General features: G+C 29.9%; 2 protein-coding genes across 3 annotated transcripts; both read right to left on the bottom strand.

Annotated features, from left to right (window-relative positions):
* Positions 1 to 9375: 9375 nt before the first annotated feature.
* LOC103497383 (uncharacterized) lies at positions 9376 to 11332 on the bottom strand. The gene is made up of 2 exons (XM_008459550.3): positions 10796 to 11332; positions 9376 to 9901 (listed from the first exon to the last, which is right to left on the bottom strand). Exons 1-2 carry the CDS (start codon positions 11203 to 11205, stop codon positions 9403 to 9405), a joined length of 909 nt encoding a protein of 302 aa, XP_008457772.2. The 5' UTR covers positions 11206 to 11332; the 3' UTR covers positions 9376 to 9402.
* A 4210-nt stretch (positions 11333 to 15542) lies between these two features.
* LOC103497381 (protein CONSERVED IN THE GREEN LINEAGE AND DIATOMS 27, chloroplastic) lies at positions 15543 to 20420 on the bottom strand. Of its 2 annotated transcripts, XM_008459549.3 has the most exons (7): positions 19912 to 20420; positions 17783 to 17935; positions 17612 to 17689; positions 16797 to 16892; positions 16334 to 16369; positions 16034 to 16221; positions 15543 to 15954 (listed from the first exon to the last, which is right to left on the bottom strand). In XM_008459549.3, the coding sequence occupies exons 1-7, from the start codon at positions 20134 to 20136 to the stop codon at positions 15792 to 15794; spliced, it is 939 nt and encodes a 312-aa protein (XP_008457771.1). In that variant the 5' UTR covers positions 20137 to 20420; the 3' UTR covers positions 15543 to 15791. The 2 variants fall into 2 exon arrangements, with proteins under 2 accessions (XP_008457771.1, XP_050935496.1); XM_051079539.1 differs by lacking the exon at positions 17612 to 17689.
* Between the last annotated feature and the right edge of the window lie 430 nt (positions 20421 to 20850).

The raw sequence follows: 20850 nt of genomic DNA on the forward strand, positions 1-20850 counted from the left end.
TAATCTCATTATACTTTTATTCTTCTTCATTATTTAACTATCTACATTTATATTTATTTTTAAGAGTATTTTAAAATATATAACAAAATATATTAGAATAATTTCGAAAACGAAAAAAAAAAAAAAAGCTCACACGCCCATAATGGTAAATATAAAAAATAATATTGGTATCATAAGCATAATAAAATTAAAGGGAGAGCCAGGGTGAGAATTGACACTCGAAAAACTCATCGAAATGGACTGCACTGACGTCCAATGGTTGGTTTTATTAAAAATACTTTCAGTGGTCGGTTTATTTGAAAGATTTCGAATAAGAGCATATATATTATTTATTATTTATTATTTTTGGTAGGTTGAGACTTCAAATATTTATATTTGAAGTTAAAAGAAAAAGCCAAGCCATTGAGGGCGAAAAAAAAGAGGAAAAACTACTGACCCGCGATTCGATCAATTGGTTCAATTCTTGAACATCAATTGTCGGTTTCCCTTAGTAGAAACCGACTAAGTCGATTTTTGTCCTCGATTTTTGTACAAAACCAACCCCGCCCGACTGATGATCACCTCTAGGGACGAGCCTCCCTAGACCTATAATAAATCTATCGGTGAGTATAATTAGTATAACCTTCATTTTTAGATGTAAAATGTTTAATCCTCGTTTCCAAAATCATTGTACTAAAAGAAATTAAAATTTATGGGTCCATGAAGTTTTAAGATGTTACTATGGTAATATTAAATTTTCATCAACATGCATGTCAATATTTTCACATTTTCGTTGCTTCGATATTAATATGAAGGGTGAATCAATATTTTCTATCATTTCATAGAAAAAATCATGTAACACACATGTTTAATTACCTTATTTGACTTATTTACTATTTTAAATTTCTTTTTTTGAATTATTTGTTTCTATAATTTTTTTTAAAAAAATATCTATCGAAATCGATATCTCCATCAAAATTAATTTCAAATATCTCTATCGACCTCAATATTTTAACCTTGATTACGATACAATTATTCTTTATTTTTAACTCCCTATTGTTATTGTTACTGTTATTGTTTTGTAATTATTTTGTTATTATTTTAGAACTCAAGAAGGTAAAAAGAGAATAAAGAAATCTTTACTTAATGGATAAATTGGGTGAGAATCTTCTCAATAGAATTGGCTAATGAAACCAAGCCACGAAGAACCAACTAAATAACACATCATCAACTCATTAATCACTATGGGTGGTTGTGAGGTAGAATGATAATTAACCATAAAACAATCCAATAATCTCTGTTTCATTTTCTATCCTCACAAAATTTTCAATACGAACAATTTGTAATAACACATTAAAAAGGATACGAAATCTTCTCCTTCCTTCCTCGTTCTCCTAAATGAGGAATATTTACTCTATTCGGTTCGTATAGGAAAATGAATATTTCGAATACAAATTACACTAGAAAATAGTAGAATACCCGACCACTAATATTATTCCGTTTCGTTATTGTTTGATTCTTATTTGTCTTTACATTTTTTTTAAAAAAGACTTAAGGTCAGGTTTACACTCTTGAAAATTTAATCAATCGAATGGGGATAAAAATGTGTCGAAACTATCTTGATAGGACGATTGATTTTGTGTATCATCACACTTTGCAAAAAAACCGACCACGGTCCCCACTCCTTAATTCGTAATTACATCCTGTAATCTCTTATTACACAAAAGTGATATCTAGATCCAGATCCAAAATCACTTCTAAAGATCCATATCCTTTTTCATATCCATATTTAAAAAGAGTTAAAAGTATTTTTCTCTTATTCATAATTTTTGTTAGTATTTAGAATATTAGAGTTGGCATTTTTGTCTTATTTTGTATATATTATATTAATTACAAATACAAAACCACTTTGTAGCAATTTCATTACAAATTCATATGAAAATAAACAATGGTTATGAATTTCTAATCAAGTTTGTTGTAAAAACACTACCATATGGATTTCATATATACTCCATTTAAGAACTGGAAACAAATTAATCAGTTTTTATTGTAGTGGTAATGAATTATAATTGATTTTTATTATGATTGAGTAAGATTTGATTACCTAATGGAAACAAAAAGGAATATTACAAAAGATTGAAAGAGTAAAACAAAGTGATATAATGAAAAATAAAATGAAATCAGTAGAAGATATTATTGGGATTGTGGTGTTGAATTTAGAATAGTAATTAAGATTAGTATATATTATGCAATAATAACAAAATGTATTGTTCCTAATTATGCTTCTAACTTGTTTGTTTATTATAAACATCATCAAACAAATCTCATTCTTTCGTTTTCTATGGTTAGCTTGAACGATTGAAAAAAAAAAAAAGACCATGAAAGGTCATTGCAATAGCTAGTTATTAGCCGTAACAAAATTCATTCCTTGGTGTAACAGGATGATTGATATTCATTATATGATTGAATTACTGTAACGCCCTAGGTTTAGGATCCTCGACAGACCTAACAACACATCATCTTTACCTGTCTTAATGGCTTATTAAAATGAAAGTCGTCCTCACAAAAAAATTCCATAGAGGTCACCCAAAATAGAATTGTTCCAAGCTAAGTACGCTTAACTTTGGAATCTCTATGATTGAGCCACCGAAAATTAATGTGCACATTGTTTTAAAAATTTTCAAAGTCTTTCTTAACCTTCTTTTCATTTCCTTGAGATCCCTCTTGTCTCGCTTCTAATTCAAGTGTGTTACATTACAATTACAATCATAAGTTGTCATAAAAAACGTAATTCATCTAGGTTTCATTTGATTATATTTGTTGTTTTCCTATAAACATATGAGATACACAACTAAATCTACAATCAACAAACACAATATCTTTTTTTTTTTTTTTCTCAAACACTCTTGAATGACTTTAGAGACGATTTTACTTTTACCATTACCATTAGCTATCACAAATGATATTACTATTACAAACACTATTATCAACTAATGAACGATTGAACAATAATAGTAAAAATAGGTGAGAAAGGAGAAGATATTTATGGGGATATTAAGGGGTAGGGAATTAGTAAATAATTAAAGAAAGGAGAGGTGAGTGAAAGGTAGCAATTAGGATACCGACTTTTTAATAAATAGAGATAGAGATAAGAGATGGAGATGGAAAGTCACATTTCATCCAACCACCACACGGCAACCACGTGGCCAAGTCATTAATGAGTTGCTACCCCCCAACTGAATGCCCCACTTCAACCTTACTTAATTCTTTCTTTTAATTTCTTCTTCTTTTTTTCTCTTTAAATGAAGAAAATTCTCAACCACCCTAATAACGGTTTAATTTAATTATTTGACATTTGGATTTTAATTATAGAGTGGAAGGTTCGGTAATGATTTAGATTAGGGTTTGTATAAAAGTCGATGACTAGTTAAAAGACTTGATCAGAATATCAGGGTTTTTCATTTACATTTTGTTTAATCAAGGAATTGAAGAGAACGAGAGTCTACTTGTCTTTTACATAATCTTGACGTTTTTAGTGAGTAATGAAAAAACTTGTCCATGTATACCTTGAAGAGTGGGATGTAGCTGTCGTGGTCGAACCACCTTAATTTGGGTGGTCCTTTCTCTTTTTTTTTTTTTTTGTTCATCTTTCTCTTCTAGGTTTGTTGTTGAATCTTCAAACTTTCATCTTTAGACTTTTTTCTTCTTAAATTTCTTGTTCTTCTTCAAAGTTTTGCATGGTGTGTCTTCTCCCTCTGCTGTGTCGTATAATTGTGTTTAATTAATATTTTTAATGTATTATATTATATTATTAATAAATTTGAAATGCAATCGAGTACATCGTCAAACAATAGTTTCAAGAATTTTTAAATCTAAATCTAATTTCTGAATCTGCTACCAAATACATATCTGAAAACACAAAATGAAACTCTTATTTCATTGGATTGATTCGTTGTTCTCAAATTCATGTTTTTGAATCACCAACCAAATGAGCTCTTATTCTCCAACAACTCCTAAAAAATTAGTGTAAATTGAGTTTGATTTCTTAATCTTGATTCAATATATCAAAATAATTAGATACAAACTTTACATGTTAATATTTTGCTTAATTTTAGGACACAAATTTAAATAAGTGACCCAACTAACCTGAATTCAACGCAATTAAAATGTTTCGTGGTTGAGTTAGGTTGGGTTCAATATTCGATAATGGTTATTTGGGTTGAAGAAATGTACAACATAACAATTAGGTTGGGTCTACAAAGTGCTCAAACCCAACAAAACCCAATCTACAAACACCACTAATTTTAGTTGTTGACGTAATTATATTTTTTTAATTATTTTTTGTTGATTTTGGTTTTTATACTTTTAGTTTTTATATTTTTCAACTTATAGATTCATTTTGGTCCTATACTATAAAATAGTTTATTTTTTATTTTTATATTTTTAAATAGTGACGATATAATCTATTTATTTTTCACTTTATTGGATCAAAAAATGAAGTTCAAAGATCAAAATGAATAAGTTATACAAAGATCAAGACAAACATTTTGAAAGTTAGAAAAACCAAAATGGATCAAAATTGCAAGTATTAGACCAAAATAAGCACTTTGAAAGTATAAGTGCGGCTGAGCTACATCATCCTTACTTTACCTTGGATATACATCTGAAAGTAAAAATTATTCTCCCAAACCAACACATATTTTTAGCAGGTTTTGTCCGATCCTCACCGTTTATATTTTCTAAGAAAATTCTCAAGAGCTCATCAAAAAACATAAATTGCCCCAAGTGAAACACACTACCTTTATAATCTATGTGATTGAGTTACCAAAAACAAATGTGCACTTTGACCTTTATCGACAAAGATAGTAACTTTCAATTCTTTTTTAACCATACTTTTCTATATTTGATGTCTTCTCCCCTACGTCTCCTCCCAAAACTTAAGAAGTTCCAAGTATCAACTTAATATATATATATATATATACAAAATACATGGTTATCTACTATGAAAACCAAATTAAAAGGTTTCTTAAAAACTCATCAAACTAATGCAATGGTAATTAATAAGTAGAGGATATTGTGCCTATAAAGTAAACACAAGATGATTCAAAGTATAAATTAGCTCCGCCTTCACTTACCATATATTTCTTTAAAATAGATGCAGAAAAAAAGGGACCAATAATGCTTCCACCCTAATCTATTGAAAACAAGAGCATAGAAGTAGATGATATGCATGGTAACTGATGTTCTTCTTTCTATTCTACTTTAAGAGCTGGTAATCCCTTGAAGAAAAAACAAAGGTCGTAATAGAATAAAAAACTTATCAAAATCAAAGAGCAACGATCGAAAAGAGAAATAAATCAAATGAATTGAAAGTAAAAGTTTGGAAGAGTGGATAGTTATATATAATAACAAAGATGAAACCTAGCTAGCTAGAACCAATGGGAAGAAAAATTACATAAAAATGAAGAACGTGGTTGAGAAAAATGGTACCAATATACATAAGTTTCTCAAATGGTGTATGATTGAGACTTGGTTACATACTTTGAAAATGGTCAAAATATAACTTTATTTCATAGGACCAAATAATCTTACTATCCACTTGTTGTTTAATGATGAAGTTTGTCCAATCATTTCTCCGTATAGAAAAACTAATTAAGAAAAATAAAAATTTTGATTCAACGTTGATTTACACATCATTCAAAATGCCACGTCATAAATATAGAACAATGATTAGCTGCAGTTTATGTTGTATTTACTCACATGCTCCACTTCTCTTTATAAAAAAAAAATTGTTTTCAAATATAGCAAAATGAACACAAAAATATTTCTTTTACAAAAATATGGAAAGAAGATCGCGTTCTATCTGCGATATACTACTTTCTGTGTTAGTGACCTGTGTGTGTGTATATATATATATATATATATGTAATTATATGTATGTATCCGTGGGTAATTATAATGAATTCAATTTTAAAGAAAATAATTAATTGTATAGTAACATAACAAAAAAAAATTAAATGAAACAAAATTTATCAACGATAGACTTCTCTTGCCGATAGACTTTCTTGATCTATCAATAATAGATCAATATTTGCAATATCACCTACAATTGTATTTATAATTTTTTAAAATGTTGTTATATATATTTACTAGTGCTTTAATTTAAATCTAATTGTTATATTGGGAACGGTTCTATATATATATGTACATGTATGTATATATATATATATAGCCACATGTCATTATTTGATTAGGTGCAGCCCCACGATTAAGTTGGGAGAGATATTGAGCATTGGTCGTATTGTCCATTTTGAAAAGAGAATAGTGATCACAACCAAATTGTTCTCATTTTGGGCCAAACCCAATGGATAAAAGTGTCTCTGTTTCATCGTCAAGTTGACTGATTTTGAGTACAATTTTGAAGTATTCTAAACATTATTTGGGAATCTTTCTACACATTCAAAGCTGGTCTCCTATTTTGTCTATTTGCATTTTGAAATTGGAATCATTTTGATTCTTTTTTATCCTTCAAACTGCCTGTGGGCCATCTCTTTTTATATTCATCAAACTCACTTCCTAATCTTAATTTATCGGAGAAACAGTTTTATTAGAGAAAATATATATAGTTTCGAAATAAAAGAACGGTGCTATGGGTTAAAGAGGTTGTACAACACACTTCTCTAAATTACTTTAGGATGATAATCGTAAATAACCAAAAATATAACTAAACAAGGAGAAAGATCCATATACTTGATTGTTCTGTTCGTAGCGTCAGATAACAAATTCAAGGTATTCCAACAATATAAATATATATAAATCAAAAGTTTTTAATGTAGTAGGTTTAGGTATTAGGTCAATTCTATAGTTAAGTTGTAACGCACCGAGTTTAGGAAGGGGATCTTGAAAACATGAAAGTGAGATTAAAAGAAAGACTTAAAAAAATTAAAAGTTACTACTTATACTAACAAGATGCACCTTCCTTTTCGGTCTTTCGATCATAGGAACTCTAAAGTTAAAGCGTACTTGTTTTAATAAGTCTTTAAGACAAGTAAAAATGATGATGTCAGGTCGTAGAGAAATGTAAAGAGATCCGAATTCTAAATCTCTCGACGTGGGCGTAGTCTTACCACAAGAAAAACAGTAGGCTAATTAATCAATCTAAAGACTAATTATTAAACTATGGATTAAACCTAAATTAAGAACTAAAAACATATTAAATTTCTTATAATACTTCCCATCATTTTTCATGGGTTTCTAAAAGAAATTCATGCCCATAATTACTCGTACTATAGCAGACAACAAATCACATCATAACTAGATTTTCAATTATATATATATATATCTTCATTCCATTTTGTGATCCAAATGTCCATTTTTACATATATGTCATATTGCCCCCATGTCCCTATACATTCTATCTTCCTTTCTTTCTCATCCCTTTCATCTCAACACCTCAAAATTCTTTCTCCCACTAAACTCACCAACTTCTCCAACCAAAATAACCTCACGAACTCTTTTGGCCAAACACGTTTAAAGGGATATCAATTGATAAATTTAAGATTGTGTCATGGTAACCTAATTATTATTATTTTCATACACCTTTCATTAATTATCACTTTTTACGACAAATCCATTTCACTTTTGGGTGACCCTAAAACCTAAAATATAGATGCTCATACTTTCTTTCACAAAGTCCACAAAGTCATAATTTTTTCTTACTTGCAAGTTCATAAACAATAAATCAAAGAAATAGAAAAGAAAAAAAAAAAAAGGCAATAGAAACTACCCCAACTTTACAATAATATAACTTTCTCTTTTTAGGTTGAATTTAATAACATCTTCTACCAAGAGATTCCAACACATTTAAATCTCTTATTATCTAAATTAGTTAAAACCAATAATCAAAGAAACCAATAGAAATCCACATAAAGCTTTACATGGTTTCATAAATATGGTAGAGTTAGTAAAAGATGTTTAGTTGGGTAAGAAAAAAAAGGGAAATTGTGGAATGAAATTGGATGGTCCAAAGAGACATATACTGTAATTTGTTGTCTCTTTGTCCATTGATGGGTGTGTGGATGAAAAAGGTCTGTTTTTGTGCCATTTAATTAACTTTGTACAAAAATTCTACCTTTCTGTTTTTTCTTTTCTTCATCGATCATCGGCTTTCACTTTTTGTCGGTGTGAAAATAAATAATAATTTGTAGTTTAGGGCTCTCGTGAGAGAGTTCACGAAATTCCACTTTGAAAGCAAAACAATAAACCCTAAATCTGAAATGGTCACAGCTTCATCATGAAATCCCACCTCACCTCACCACTTAACTCAAACTTTCCTCTTTTTCTAATTTTCCATATTCTTATATATATATATTTCCTTTTCTTTTTGTTCCCTTCTCATCACAAACTCAAATTCTCAATCATTTTCTAATTCCCAAGTCAACTTAATGATCATCTCCCAAATATAAATATATTCAAGCATAAACCATAATTATATATATGTGTGTCTCAATTGATTTCAAACTCTATTATTGTGTTTTTTTTTTATTTCTTTTATCTTTTTAGATTTTAGTAGTGAAATAATGTTAGTTGCAATTACTTAGTATATCGCTCTTTATAGTAATTCTATATTACTAAGTTTTATAGTTTCATATTTAAGGAATCTCTTATACCGAAATATACTCATGTTTTTTAGTATGGAGTTGGGATGTTTGTTGGAAAAGTTATTCATTGTTAGAAAAATTATTCATGATATCATAAATAACAGAGAAAATTAGAGTAAATATTGAAAAACAAACACATGAATATATAATTATGTGTTATCCTCAATTTTTATAACTTCATCCACAAAGTTTTGTACCATTGCTGGAAAATTAACGAATAACAACCAATTCGAGTAAATATTGAAAAACAAACCAGTTTGAAACAAACCCAAATCATTGTGATTGCATTTGTGTTGTATTCTTTTATATAAACTATAAGTACAGCAAATATTCTTTGTCGCGATTCTCTTGATAGTGGATTATTCGAGACTTTGTTTGGACAAACTCGTTATTAGAAAAACTACAAATAATATAAGAAATTGGAGTGAAATATTTAGAAACAAGAATGCAAACAATGAAGTTTAGAACATGAACATTTCTAATCAATCAGATTCAAACTCTCTACGATGTGTAATGTATTCTTTTACATCAACTATTGATACCATCAGATATAATACTTTTTGACATATCTCCTCTTATGATACAATAACTTAATTGAAAAGTTTGTATCTCAAATCATACTTCAATAAAATGTAAACAAAAGAAAAAAAGTGAAATTAGTAAGTGGGAATTTAAATGATTAAAGTTGTAGAAAGGCATGCATGAGGGAGTGGAAAATTGTTAGTTAAGTCAAAAATTAAACGTAACGGCTCAATTATTATTATCATTGTTCTTCTCCAAAGGTTGCATGCGAGAGCTGCTTTAGCCATTCAAATGTTCGACGATGTGACACTCTTCTTTCCTTTTCCTTTTCCTTTTCCTTTTCCCTAATTTCAACTTTATTATTGTTATTCTTTTTCAAAACATTTTCCCTCCTTATTCTATTATTCGACGATCCTGTCGTCGTTGGTACCGTATCAACAGATCTTTTGCAGCTCACCACACCCAGAATTGATGCAGTTGTTTTATGCGTCGTCATCGTTGTCGTGGTTGTGGTAGTGGTGCGAGTTTTGAGATCTTGAAGCTCCATTCCTGGCGTTTGGAGAAGTCCGAGTCGGAAAAACTCCCATCGAGAGGAACTCCGGCTTCGATGGCTGGATGTGGAGAAGGATCTGATCTGGGGGGTTGGACTTGGGTGAGAGTGGAAAACGTTGTTGTTTGAAGGTCTTGGCTTTGTGTTTGTTGTTGGAATGGAAATGGAATTGTTACTTAGACTTGATGACCTGAAAGATAAACTTAAATTAGTTCATAATGTCAACAAGTTCACATCAATATTTTCAAAAAAATGCTACAAATTTTTGTTGTTATTAACATCCATTATTTGTTATTAAAATTCCAAATTTCAAGATTTGGACTTCTTTTAAGTTTTTCTACGTGTTAATCGTAAATGTCTCCTTTCAACCATAAGTAGGGGAAAAAAAAACTTATCTTTTTTTTGAAATGAACAAAAAATTTATGATTGAACGTTTAGGAGGTCGTCTACTTAAAGATGACGGTGGCCTTAAAGATTTATTTTTTTGTAATGTTTTAAAACATTGTTGTTTCTAATTGTTTAAGTCGATATGATTGTATTTTTAACCCAACATGCGGAGATAAAAGCGAGAATTTGAAGTACCGATCTCATGAATGAATGCATGATAAAAATGTATGAAAAGTAACATTAAGAATAAAAACTTTATCATTAAAACCGTAAATTTAGTCACTATTGTAAAAAGTTAGAATTTAACCTTTATAATTTATAATTAAAATTTAATTTGTTAAAATCTTAGTAAATAGTATAAAACTATTTGTGAAAGTTTTCTTTTTATAAAAAGAATCCATATACACTATTTATAAAGTTTTTATCAAATTAAACTATATCACAACCAAATTCTACCCTACGTACCCTTTTTTTAAAATATAAATTATAAACACCTGTGAACTTTCAATAGTAAAAATTAAACTTTGAAATTTAGTTCAACTTCAACGATTACATGTATATACAATTTTAACAACGGTACAAGTTTGAATACTCTTTTTTTCTCTCACATGAAAGTGTAAGGCAATTTTCACAATTTGTTCATGAAAGGGTATATTAATTGAAAAATTTTGATTAATTTGATGAAAGTTTAAAGTACCTTGAATAATGGCTTCTACTGCTACTGCTACTGGTGCTGCCATTTCTAAACCGCAACATATTATTACGATCCATAGACTCCGATCTACTCCACAAATTTCCATTATTATTCTGGGAATTTTCAGAGCTGAATGAGAGACGTAGAGGGAGCATATGTCCTTGAAAGAACAAGTCATCCGCCGTCAACATCGGCGACGGTGGCGGCCGCCAGTTGTTGAAATCGAAATCTTCTGTTTCGACGATGGTGGCCGATACCGATCTCGATGGCTGCTGCTTTTCTTTAACAGGAAGGTCACACAGAGACAATGCTTCTTCTTCATCATCATCATCATCAATTTGGGTCTCTTCTTTATCTTCTTCTTCACATGATCTTTCATCTCCATGGCAGCTTCTTCTTCCTAATATCTTCATTACCTCACTTGCAAACTTTGCTCTCCTTTTTTCTTCTTAGGAAGAAAACAGAGGAAGTTGGGTGAGAGAGAGAGGAAATTAAAGTATGGTGAGAGAGAGAATCTATGAATAAGTTTGCCTAAAGGTTACATGAAGGGTCATATCAAAGACTATATATATGGATTATTTTTGCATTATTGTTAAAAAAAAATAATATATTTTCAAATGTTCAAAAAAGAATTTGTATGGTTTTTAGATTTCATTTTAAATATAGTTTAACTTTTAGTGATAATTTAGACTTTGATAAACTAGAGATGATGAATGCTAATTCTTTTAGGTGATTTTTATATTAAATAATATTTTGGAGCAATGTTTTTTATTTTTATTTTTGGACCACTAAAAATTAAATGAAGGCTTAATTAGTGATGGTCTGTATCTTTATATTCCTAAGACACACTGTTTAGACTTGAATTGATAACGAATTGGTTTTGTGGCCAACTTTTAGGTTTGATTATTTATGGGACAAAAGTTTGAATATGAGCTTAGATTAGGTTAAATGGGTGTGGAACTCATTTGATTAGTCTATTGATTATGATTTATTTAATTAATTTTTTCCATCATTTAAGTTTTATTAAAATTTAATAAGTGTTTCTTTTTTATTTAATATATTTCAAAAATTTTGTTTACTTTTCTTTCATTTTACTTGATAAAATCCTGAATATTATAAAATTTTATCTTTTCTTAAACTTTTTTTTAAGTAATTTCAAACGTTGAAGAAAAACAATGGTAAATATCTACAACATATAACAAAACCTATCGATCATGGATCATATTTCGACTTTAAGTGGATCATAAGTCAAATAAGGTTGTGTTTGGATAGACTCTTGACGAGCCTATTGCCAAAATTTAGTGTGCATTATCTTTGTTATACAATTATTTTTATAAGAAAAAAAAAAGCCAAACAATTGTTAGAGGATAGAGGTAGGGTTTAGATGAAAAGAGCATGATGAAGAGTGGAGCATGAAGGTAACCAAAAGCAATTTCATTTTTTTGGTGCTCTCTAACATGATTAAAGGGGTTGTATAGTTATGGCAAAAGAGAAAAAGATTGGTTACACACCTTTGCTTTTTCTTATAAACTTTGTTATGTGGTTGTGGTTCAATTGATCATTGAATGCTGAAAAAAGAAAGTGTATATATATTATATATATTATATATATTATATAGAGGGTAGGTTTGTGCAAAGGACATGGCTTCTAATTGGACAACAAGAAGGTTGTTTTCAATGGCTCAAGTTTCATTCATTTTGTGGGACAAATAATAAAAGGGAAAAAAATGGATTCATTTGGTTAGGGAATTTTATTTTAATATAAGAGATTTTTAATATTATACATATTCAAATAAGAATAATTTTTGTGTATAAATATAGGAATGTATTTTAGGTTGCTTTCACTATCTACTTTTAACTTTTTTTTGTGGTGTGTGCTATCACTTTCAAATATTATTATATCTCATTTTTAAATTTTAATTTATAATAAATCACTTTCTTATAAAAATTTCTTATTAGATATATTTACTAAATGAAGAAGGTTAGACATTAAAATTGGATTGAAACATACAAATAAATTTGATATGTTTATTGTGAAATTTAGTTTTTGTGAAACATACAAATAAATTTGATATGTTTATTGTGAAATTTAGTTTTTGTGAAACAATTAAATTGGTTTGCATCGAAATGATTGATGACTCATTTACAATTTAATCTATGAAAGTCAAATTTATTTTATTTTATTTTATTTTATCAAAGAACTACGGGTCGCTTTACAAACTTTGTTTTGGGAACTTGAAATTGTTACTAAATTAGTTTTTGTGTTTTGTTGAGAGGATATAATTTTAGTCTACTCAGTGCTTGCAATTTATGCAAAGTGAATAATTTTCTTTAGAATACTCGTTGTGGGGAGCATATCTCGACTATCTATTCTTTTATACACAAAATTTTAGAGTTTTATATGTTTGTTGTTATTTAAGTTTAGGGTTTAGGGTTTAACCTCATTTTGCACTTATCTCCATGCATCATTTTTTTTTTCATCACAAAGGAAAGAATATAGCAAAATATAAAAGAATTTGTAGATATAGCAAAATTTAAGTCCAGTTTTTGGAGTCTAGCAATAAAACAATGATAGATTATATCATTGGTAGGAATCTAAGAGCGATAGAAGTCTATAATCGATAGATTTTGCTATATTTATAATTCTTTAAAAATATTAATACACTTAGGAACCGTTTGGGGCGAAGATTATCGGAGATTATAATAACCACCTCTCGCTATTGTAGATATTATTTAAAAGTCTTCAATCTGCTACGATAAACACTATTTCAGAACTCCAATTTGGTACAGTATTTATTATTTGCTATTGCTTCTACTATTTGATATTCATTATTTTTTCATTCTTTGCTAGGGTGTTTATTATTTCCTTATTAAACTAAAATAGTTTACACACTATAACAGTAACCGAAACTAAAATTATCTACACTGAAACTCAAATTATTCTAATCAAGTTATGATAATTTAAGATTATAATAACTTATTTGTTGCTCCAAACATCCCCTTAATTACCAAAATTTTACAAATATAGCAAAATTTTATTGTCTATATCAACAGTAGACTACTATCTATATACTTATAAACATAATTAATAGTATATCACGATTTATCTATTATCGATAGACTTTAACATTTTACCATATTTATAAATATTTTCGATCATTTTAGCGTTTAAAACAATTTTCCATAAAAGAATTATTATCCCATGCAATTATCCTAAAAACAAAGGGGGTAAGAGAGGACAAATATCTCATTGATTTGACCTTTGTTAGGATAAGATAGAATGTGTGTGGAAAAGTAATACCTATATTACTTGACTGCTATTCAATGATTTTTTTTTAAATTTTTTAATTTATTAAAAAAAAACATCAGTGCTTATTTTTTCTAATAAATTAGGAGAAAAAAAATCATTCATAGAATAAGATGCATACTTAAATTTGGATACGTTAATGTTTGTTTTAATTATAACTCTTCCTTTACTAGATTCTCAACTATGAAAAATTATTTTGAATTACAAAATAAGTAAAATTATTTACAAAATATAATAAAATTAGATTACTTCAAATTTTTCTATTCTATAAATATTTGTTACTCTTACTTATAGCATGTCACTGTTTGACATAATGGATTGGTGTGACATATATATTACAAATGATATTGAACAATACAAATAGTTGGAATGAGTATGCACACGGCTAAATTTAATAAAATCCTTTTTTATAAAGCAATAAGTATGTATGATTTTTTTTTTTCTTTCAAATTTTAGATTCTATCCGTGATAGTAGTCTATCGGAGTTGTAATAGATGTAAAATTTTACTATATTTTTTAGCTATTTTGATTTATTTTGCTATATTTAAAAATGATCCAAAATTTAATGCAAACTTGAGACCTAACAAATTATCTGAAAATATTGGTAAAAATATCTCAACAAAGAATATTGGTAAAATAAATTATATGAAATGGATAATTTTTTATAAGTCGAAAAGTTTTTGTAAGAATGATCTCCTTTTAGAGGTCCAAATGAAAATTGACCCATGTTTCAAATTCTAATGAAGGATGAACTTTTGATGATATCAGTCGTTTACAAATTTATCAAAATAACCCCATAAGCACTTCTCGTTCTCATCCTTTGTTACTCATTCTCACCCAACATAATACTTAAATTTCTCACCACTTTTTTTTTTCTATTCCTCTTTCTCGTTCCAAGTACCTATTTCTCGTTTCTAATTCTCGTACCTAAATACTATTTCTCACGCATGAATAACTCATCGTCTCTCCTCTTCTAAGTACCTATTTCTAGTTTCTTTTTTGTTTTTTTTACCTATTTCTAGTTTCTTTTTGTTTTTTTTTTTTTCTTTTTCTTTATTCAGATTCTTCTTTCTCTTTCTAGCTTCTGCTGAACAAAGAAAATTTTGGAGAACAAAGAAGAAAGAAAGCATAAAAATGGAAGAAGGTGACGATGCAAACAAAAAAAAAAAAAAAGAAAAGAAAAAGAAACAGTAGAAAAAGGAAAGAAGAAAACAGGAAAAAAAAAAAAAAAGAATGACAGCAATGAGAAAAGGGTTAAAAGTATAATTTTGATGATGACATCAGCAAAAGGTCCAACCTCAATTGTTTTTTTAACTTAGGGATTTTTCATTTGAGCCATTTAAAAAGGGCCCTCGATACAATTATTTAATGTATAACTTTGGAAAGGCCCTGCGACGTTTAAAGATGGCAAAGTTATGATGTATTTCTATATGCTATGAAAAAATTTAAAAGAAAATGTATGTTTTATGTATTGTATACCAATTACCAACCATCTATTCTATTCAGCTTACGGTAAACCAACGCTCACTTCTTCAATAGTACTTCTCTTTCCTTCAACTTATATAACCAAAACTTATGAACATTATAATAAAAAATAAGACTTACAATTAATTGGCAAATTATGTAGAATTGTGATCTTACTTGGAACAGAAACCAAGTTGTTTTCATCAACATTACTTCCCCAGCTTTGTATTTACTTGATCAAGTCCTCCCATTTGCAGTATTGTCCCCCAGCTAACGCTCGGTAATACCGATCCCTACAGTAGACCGGTCTTCCGTCGGCTGCCTCGGCCGCAGCCGCTGCAAGCTCGTCATCGGCCATGACCTCAACCGGTAACCGAAGCAACTGGTCCTTTCTAAAGACATATAAACTCTAGGTTACAAGGAGAACATATGGAAAGAACCCCTCTCAATCGATAATGTCATGCCATTTACCTTAAATTGTATTTTTTGTTGATGTTTGAATCTGGATTAATGCTGGATGATAAGGTTTGGTTTGAGGAAAATGTGGTTTGAAGAAAATCCTCTACTGGTGTAGCAAATATGAACAATAATACACCTGAGACAAGAACAATCCCTGTTCCAACTAAAGTTTGTTTGAGCATGTTGATCACTGGTTTAACCTGCAGTTTTATTTTTTTTTTTTCCTTGAAGTTTTAGATAAATAAATAAATAAATAGTATTTTTGTATTAGAATAAATTTTCTCTAAGATGTATTAAGTTGGTGATAAATACCTTGTAAGATCCTAACAATCTATCTCGAGCCAGAACCTACATGAGAACTTGAGTAAGGTTAAATTATCATTACCAACAAAACTATGGTGAATTATACATATAGATTTTGTATATTCTCTAAAAAATCTGATGCTATCAGATATATTGAAAGATAAACGATAACGAAAGATAAATCAAGTGTTCAAGATATGTGGACCCTCGTCAGCCTCTCAATCTTGAGAATACTATCAAGCCCTAATTCATACTCCAAAGAATTGTCTACCTTCGCCTTTCCCTACTTGATACTCCCTCTATTTAAAATCAGCAAGCCTAACAAACTCTCTAACTAATTGTTAATATATTCTTATAATATCTCAATTAACATACCTATCAATTCCCTCAAAAATAAGATTACAGTTATTCCAACGGGTTTAAACATGATGATAAGTTGAGAGAAGAAAATAAAAGTATGTTAAAAATTTACCTCGGGTGGTTTGACCCACATTTGACCATCATACCAACCACTCTCTTCGTAAGGTATGACTGCTGACAACAGCCTATCTCCCACATAACTCCAACCCTGAAACCACAATTCCATCCATGCTTAAAACTACTAATACTTCTCAAAACTTCTCAAAGTTTAAGCTACTAAGCTATCATACACACTTCTTTCCTTTACTTAAGCTTGAAAATTAAGAGAAGCCCCCAATATTAAATTATCATTACCAACAAAACTATGGTGAAATGACATTGCAAAAAGCTCGAACTTACAATCTTTTATTCTAACATTTTGTTAAACTACTACTAAATCTCAAAGCCAATGCAGATAGGCCAGGCATATTTGCAGTAAGTAGTGGGTTAATTTTGCAAAAGGTACTTCCTCCCATGAAACACTTAGTAACGGTGATGTGCTTTTTCTAAAAGCAGCAGTGATTAAGTGCCTCCTCTAGTGGTAGGTTATCAAGTGTTTTTAGTGGTCTAGGATTACCAAAATTACTGGGAAGTATCTAACTAATGACTATCAAAATTTTGAAGAGTGCTCATTAATGGGGCTAAAACATCTTTCTACCCCTACAAACTTATCCCAAACTCATATTTTAAAAAGACATTTTGAGTCCATTAAATATGTCAAAATTAGCTAAATGAGTTATTATCCAAATTAAACACTTAAAAAGTCAAAGCTAAACGCACCCTCAATCTTTTGTACGTAATACTCTTAACCTCCACTGTCATTGCCAGTTCAATTCATATGACTTAACCTAAGCCAGAACTATAATAATGGATAATGAAGAAACTTGCCAGATATATTCTCAAGACAATCAAGGAAACGAGGAGAAGGGTTCCAATTCCAGCAGCAAGCACAAATCGCAAAGGTTCCTTAAACAAACAAAAGTGTAAGCACAGAAATTAAAGCTGGGTCGCTAAATTACGAGCTTTCTTCAAATTCAGTACTATTAGTTTGTAAGGTACCCGCGAAGGATTGAAGCTTGCGGCCGCAACAGGGATTCCTAACACTATGAAGCTTCCTAGCCAAAGCCCTCCAAGGCGAATGAAGAAAGGCCCTGCTCCAAGCTCCCCCCATGAATAAAATGTCGAGTCTTTTAGAGATGAGTATTCATTCACCTGCACTCCCACACATATTGTGCATCATAATTCAATGGGATTGAATTTGGTTCCTTTGATTTTAAATGTTCCAAGATTTAGACTTACATTCAAATTGATTTGTGTGATTTGGGCAAAGTTTCTATTTGATGTCTATGATTTATAATTTTCAATTTGGTCGTTCTAGTTCACTAAGACTTTACAATTGTCCTTGTCATTATAACAATAACTTAAATTTTTTTACATGACAAATTTGGGTTATATTAAGCCTTAGATTTAGGAAAGAGTAAAGAGTGAAGGAAACAGGCGGATTTTTCAACTAGGCAATACACAATTTATGGATGACTTATGAGGCTTAAATAAATTAACATAAGACCAAATTGGAAATTTTATCACTATAGAAATCAAATTGAAACTAAACCAAAAGTAAAACGATTAGTTTGAAATTGAAAATTCAAAGCCATTGAGACCAAATTTAGAACTATACTTAAAATCCATGGATCAAAGTTCCTTTTTCCTTTTTCTAAACTGGACTTTAGGCTCAGATACTTGATGGGTAAATCCATGGATCAAAGTTGTAAATTGTAATTCTACTTATTCTACTGGAAGAAAAATTACACTTTTGATCTTTGAAGTTTGGTTTAGGTTGCATTTGGGCCCGTGAGCTCTCAAACTCAACAATAGGTTTGCAGTCAACAGATGGTGGGAGGAAGAAAGAAAAGAAGAAGAGGGAGAAAAGAGAGAAAAAAATATATCAACATGTTTTCTTTAATTTAATCATTAAAAATTAAAGAAAATATTTTTAAAATAAAAATATACATCATCTTTCTGTTAAAAATTAACGGAAACCCTGATAGAAGGACTAAAGGTACTACCGAAAGCAAACCTCATTAGTAAAATTGTTGAGTTCGAAAACTCAATAACCTAAATGCAACTTAAATCAAAACTTAGAAAGAAAAGGTCTATTTTTTTCTACTACAATTATTGGAATTATATGAAAACCATATTTTTAAAGATTAGTCTCATGCATATGTAACACTACCGCATTCTGCCAATTATACATTAAACAATTTTTCATCATCATGATTGTGAGACACCTTGTCTTTTAGTTTTGAATCCACTTTTTTGCATTTTAAGGATTTGAACTTTTACAAACAATTTCCTAGATCTTAGCCTGATTTTAAGAATAAAAAAGAGCAGATAGATGTCGCTAAACTATAATAGTATATATGCAGTTTGGTATAAAAAAACTATAAATGTTATAATATAGTACTCTTTTTAAAAGCCATTCATCACTTATATGCTTTAATAATGTCCATTATTTTAATTGATAACAGAATGGATAGTCATGCTTATGCTAGATCACAATAAACAAGTCGCTAATTGATTGCTTTAACTATTATATTTGTAGTATTTAATTCCAATTAGCCTAGACTTGCAACTACCCATTATATAAAAATGAAAACTACTTTATCAAGAGTTGAATATTATTAATGTATTTACCAAAGAGAAACTAGTCTACTTTTAGTTGTTCACTCTCTAAGAAGGAGTGACATTTCAACTTTGACTAGTCTTGACCTTGTCGAATCTTTTGACATTCCGATATGTATCAATTGCTTATTAGAGCAACAAGTATGTTAGATATACATATAGAATACTTATCGAGTAGGCTCAAAAAATATGTATGACAATACTAATAACTTTTTACATCAAAATAATCATGACCCCGTAGTGTCTAAATTTTAAAAAAATGACATGCATCGGTATTCTAGTCTAATATACATGCTTCTTAGCCCACTCTTCCCGATGTTCAAATTTGAGTAGGGGAAGAGTGGGCTAAGAAGAGAAATTCAATATTCTCAAATTTATCAAGAGAAATGTTTAGGAGTTTAGAACAATGTTTAATATATCCAAAATTGGTAAAAGAATATTGAATATATGCAAGAGAAAAAGCGTAAAATTGAATGATGAATAAATTATAGAAAGGTATTCCATACCGGGCGTTGTTCAAAGGGGACTTCAATTTCCAAGCCAGGGTCCCATTTCTGGCCAGAAAATCTGCCACCGCCGCCGTCAGTCTGATCATCCTTCAAGGCTTTGGCCAAAACCCGTGGATTCAGCCTCCGATTTGGCCTTAATTGAAATCGAAAAGAGGTCGTTACATTTTTATTATTGCGAATCAGAGAGCAGCAACTGGTGCAGTACAGATTAAGTCGAAGCATCTACTTGAGAGTGTTCTCCAATTACAGTGAGGTTATCGGAGAAGGAAAATGGGAGCGACCCGTTGGAGAATTTGGGGTTTTGGAAAAAGATTTGTCGATGCGTGGATTGTTTTGAGCCTTTCATCGGATAATCCGCAATTCTTTTTGGATTGGAGGATTTGGGTTTTGTTCTTTGATTTTTGTGGCTGCGAATTGGGGTTTTGGGTTTGTTTGGTCAGCGTGTGGATGCTGCCCCTTTGCACGCTGCTGCCTGCGTCTTTCTTCAGCCTCGCCGCAACGACTTGACCCCTTCCATGCGCCTTTCTTGGACCCTTTGGTTTATGGTTTATGGTTTACGGTTCAGGTTTGGTTTGGTTGAGGTTCCGCTTTGGTTCGGTCGATTTTCAATTTACAATAACAATATAGGTTCGATTCGTTTTGGTTTTCAAATCCTAAATCAGCCCAGGGTACTCTGATTGTCATTTGGCCCAGTTTGGTCGATTTCAGTGTTCATCTAAAACTTCTCCCAAAAAAAAAACACATTTTGTTTTTAATTCTCAAATTCAAGAAACAAATCAAAACAAAGCTTAAAATTAAAATTTTAAGTGTGAATTTGTAACATTTTGAAATCTAAGAATTAAATTAAAATTAACTTCAAAACATAAGAACTAAAAAATGTAACATTATGAATTTCATAGACCATATAAAAACTTAACCCAACACTAAAAAAAATGG

This window comes from Cucumis melo, chromosome 11 (genome assembly GCF_025177605.1).
Source record: "Cucumis melo cultivar AY chromosome 11, USDA_Cmelo_AY_1.0, whole genome shotgun sequence".
Classification (NCBI taxonomy): domain Eukaryota; kingdom Viridiplantae; phylum Streptophyta; class Magnoliopsida; order Cucurbitales; family Cucurbitaceae; genus Cucumis; species Cucumis melo.

Bases quoted from the DNA above. Each gene is read 5' to 3' on its own strand.
- LOC103497381 (XM_008459549.3), bottom strand. From the start codon at position 20,136: ATGCTTCGACTTAATCTGTACTGCACCAGTTGCTGCTCTCTGATTCGC. The intron at 16,893-17,611 runs GCAAGTTTCTTC...TTGTGGTTTCAG, and splicing joins TTGTCTTGAGAATATATCTG to GGTTGGAGTTATGTGGGAGA. The intron at 16,222-16,333 runs GTATTTATCACC...ATAAAACTGCAG, and splicing joins GATTGTTAGGATCTTACAAG to GTTAAACCAGTGATCAACAT.
- LOC103497383 (XM_008459550.3), bottom strand. From the start codon at position 11,205: ATGAAGATATTAGGAAGAAGAAGCTGCCATGGAGATGAAAGATCATGT. The intron at 9,902-10,795 runs GTACTTTAAACT...TTTATCTTTCAG, and splicing joins AGTAGAAGCCATTATTCAAG to GTCATCAAGTCTAAGTAACA.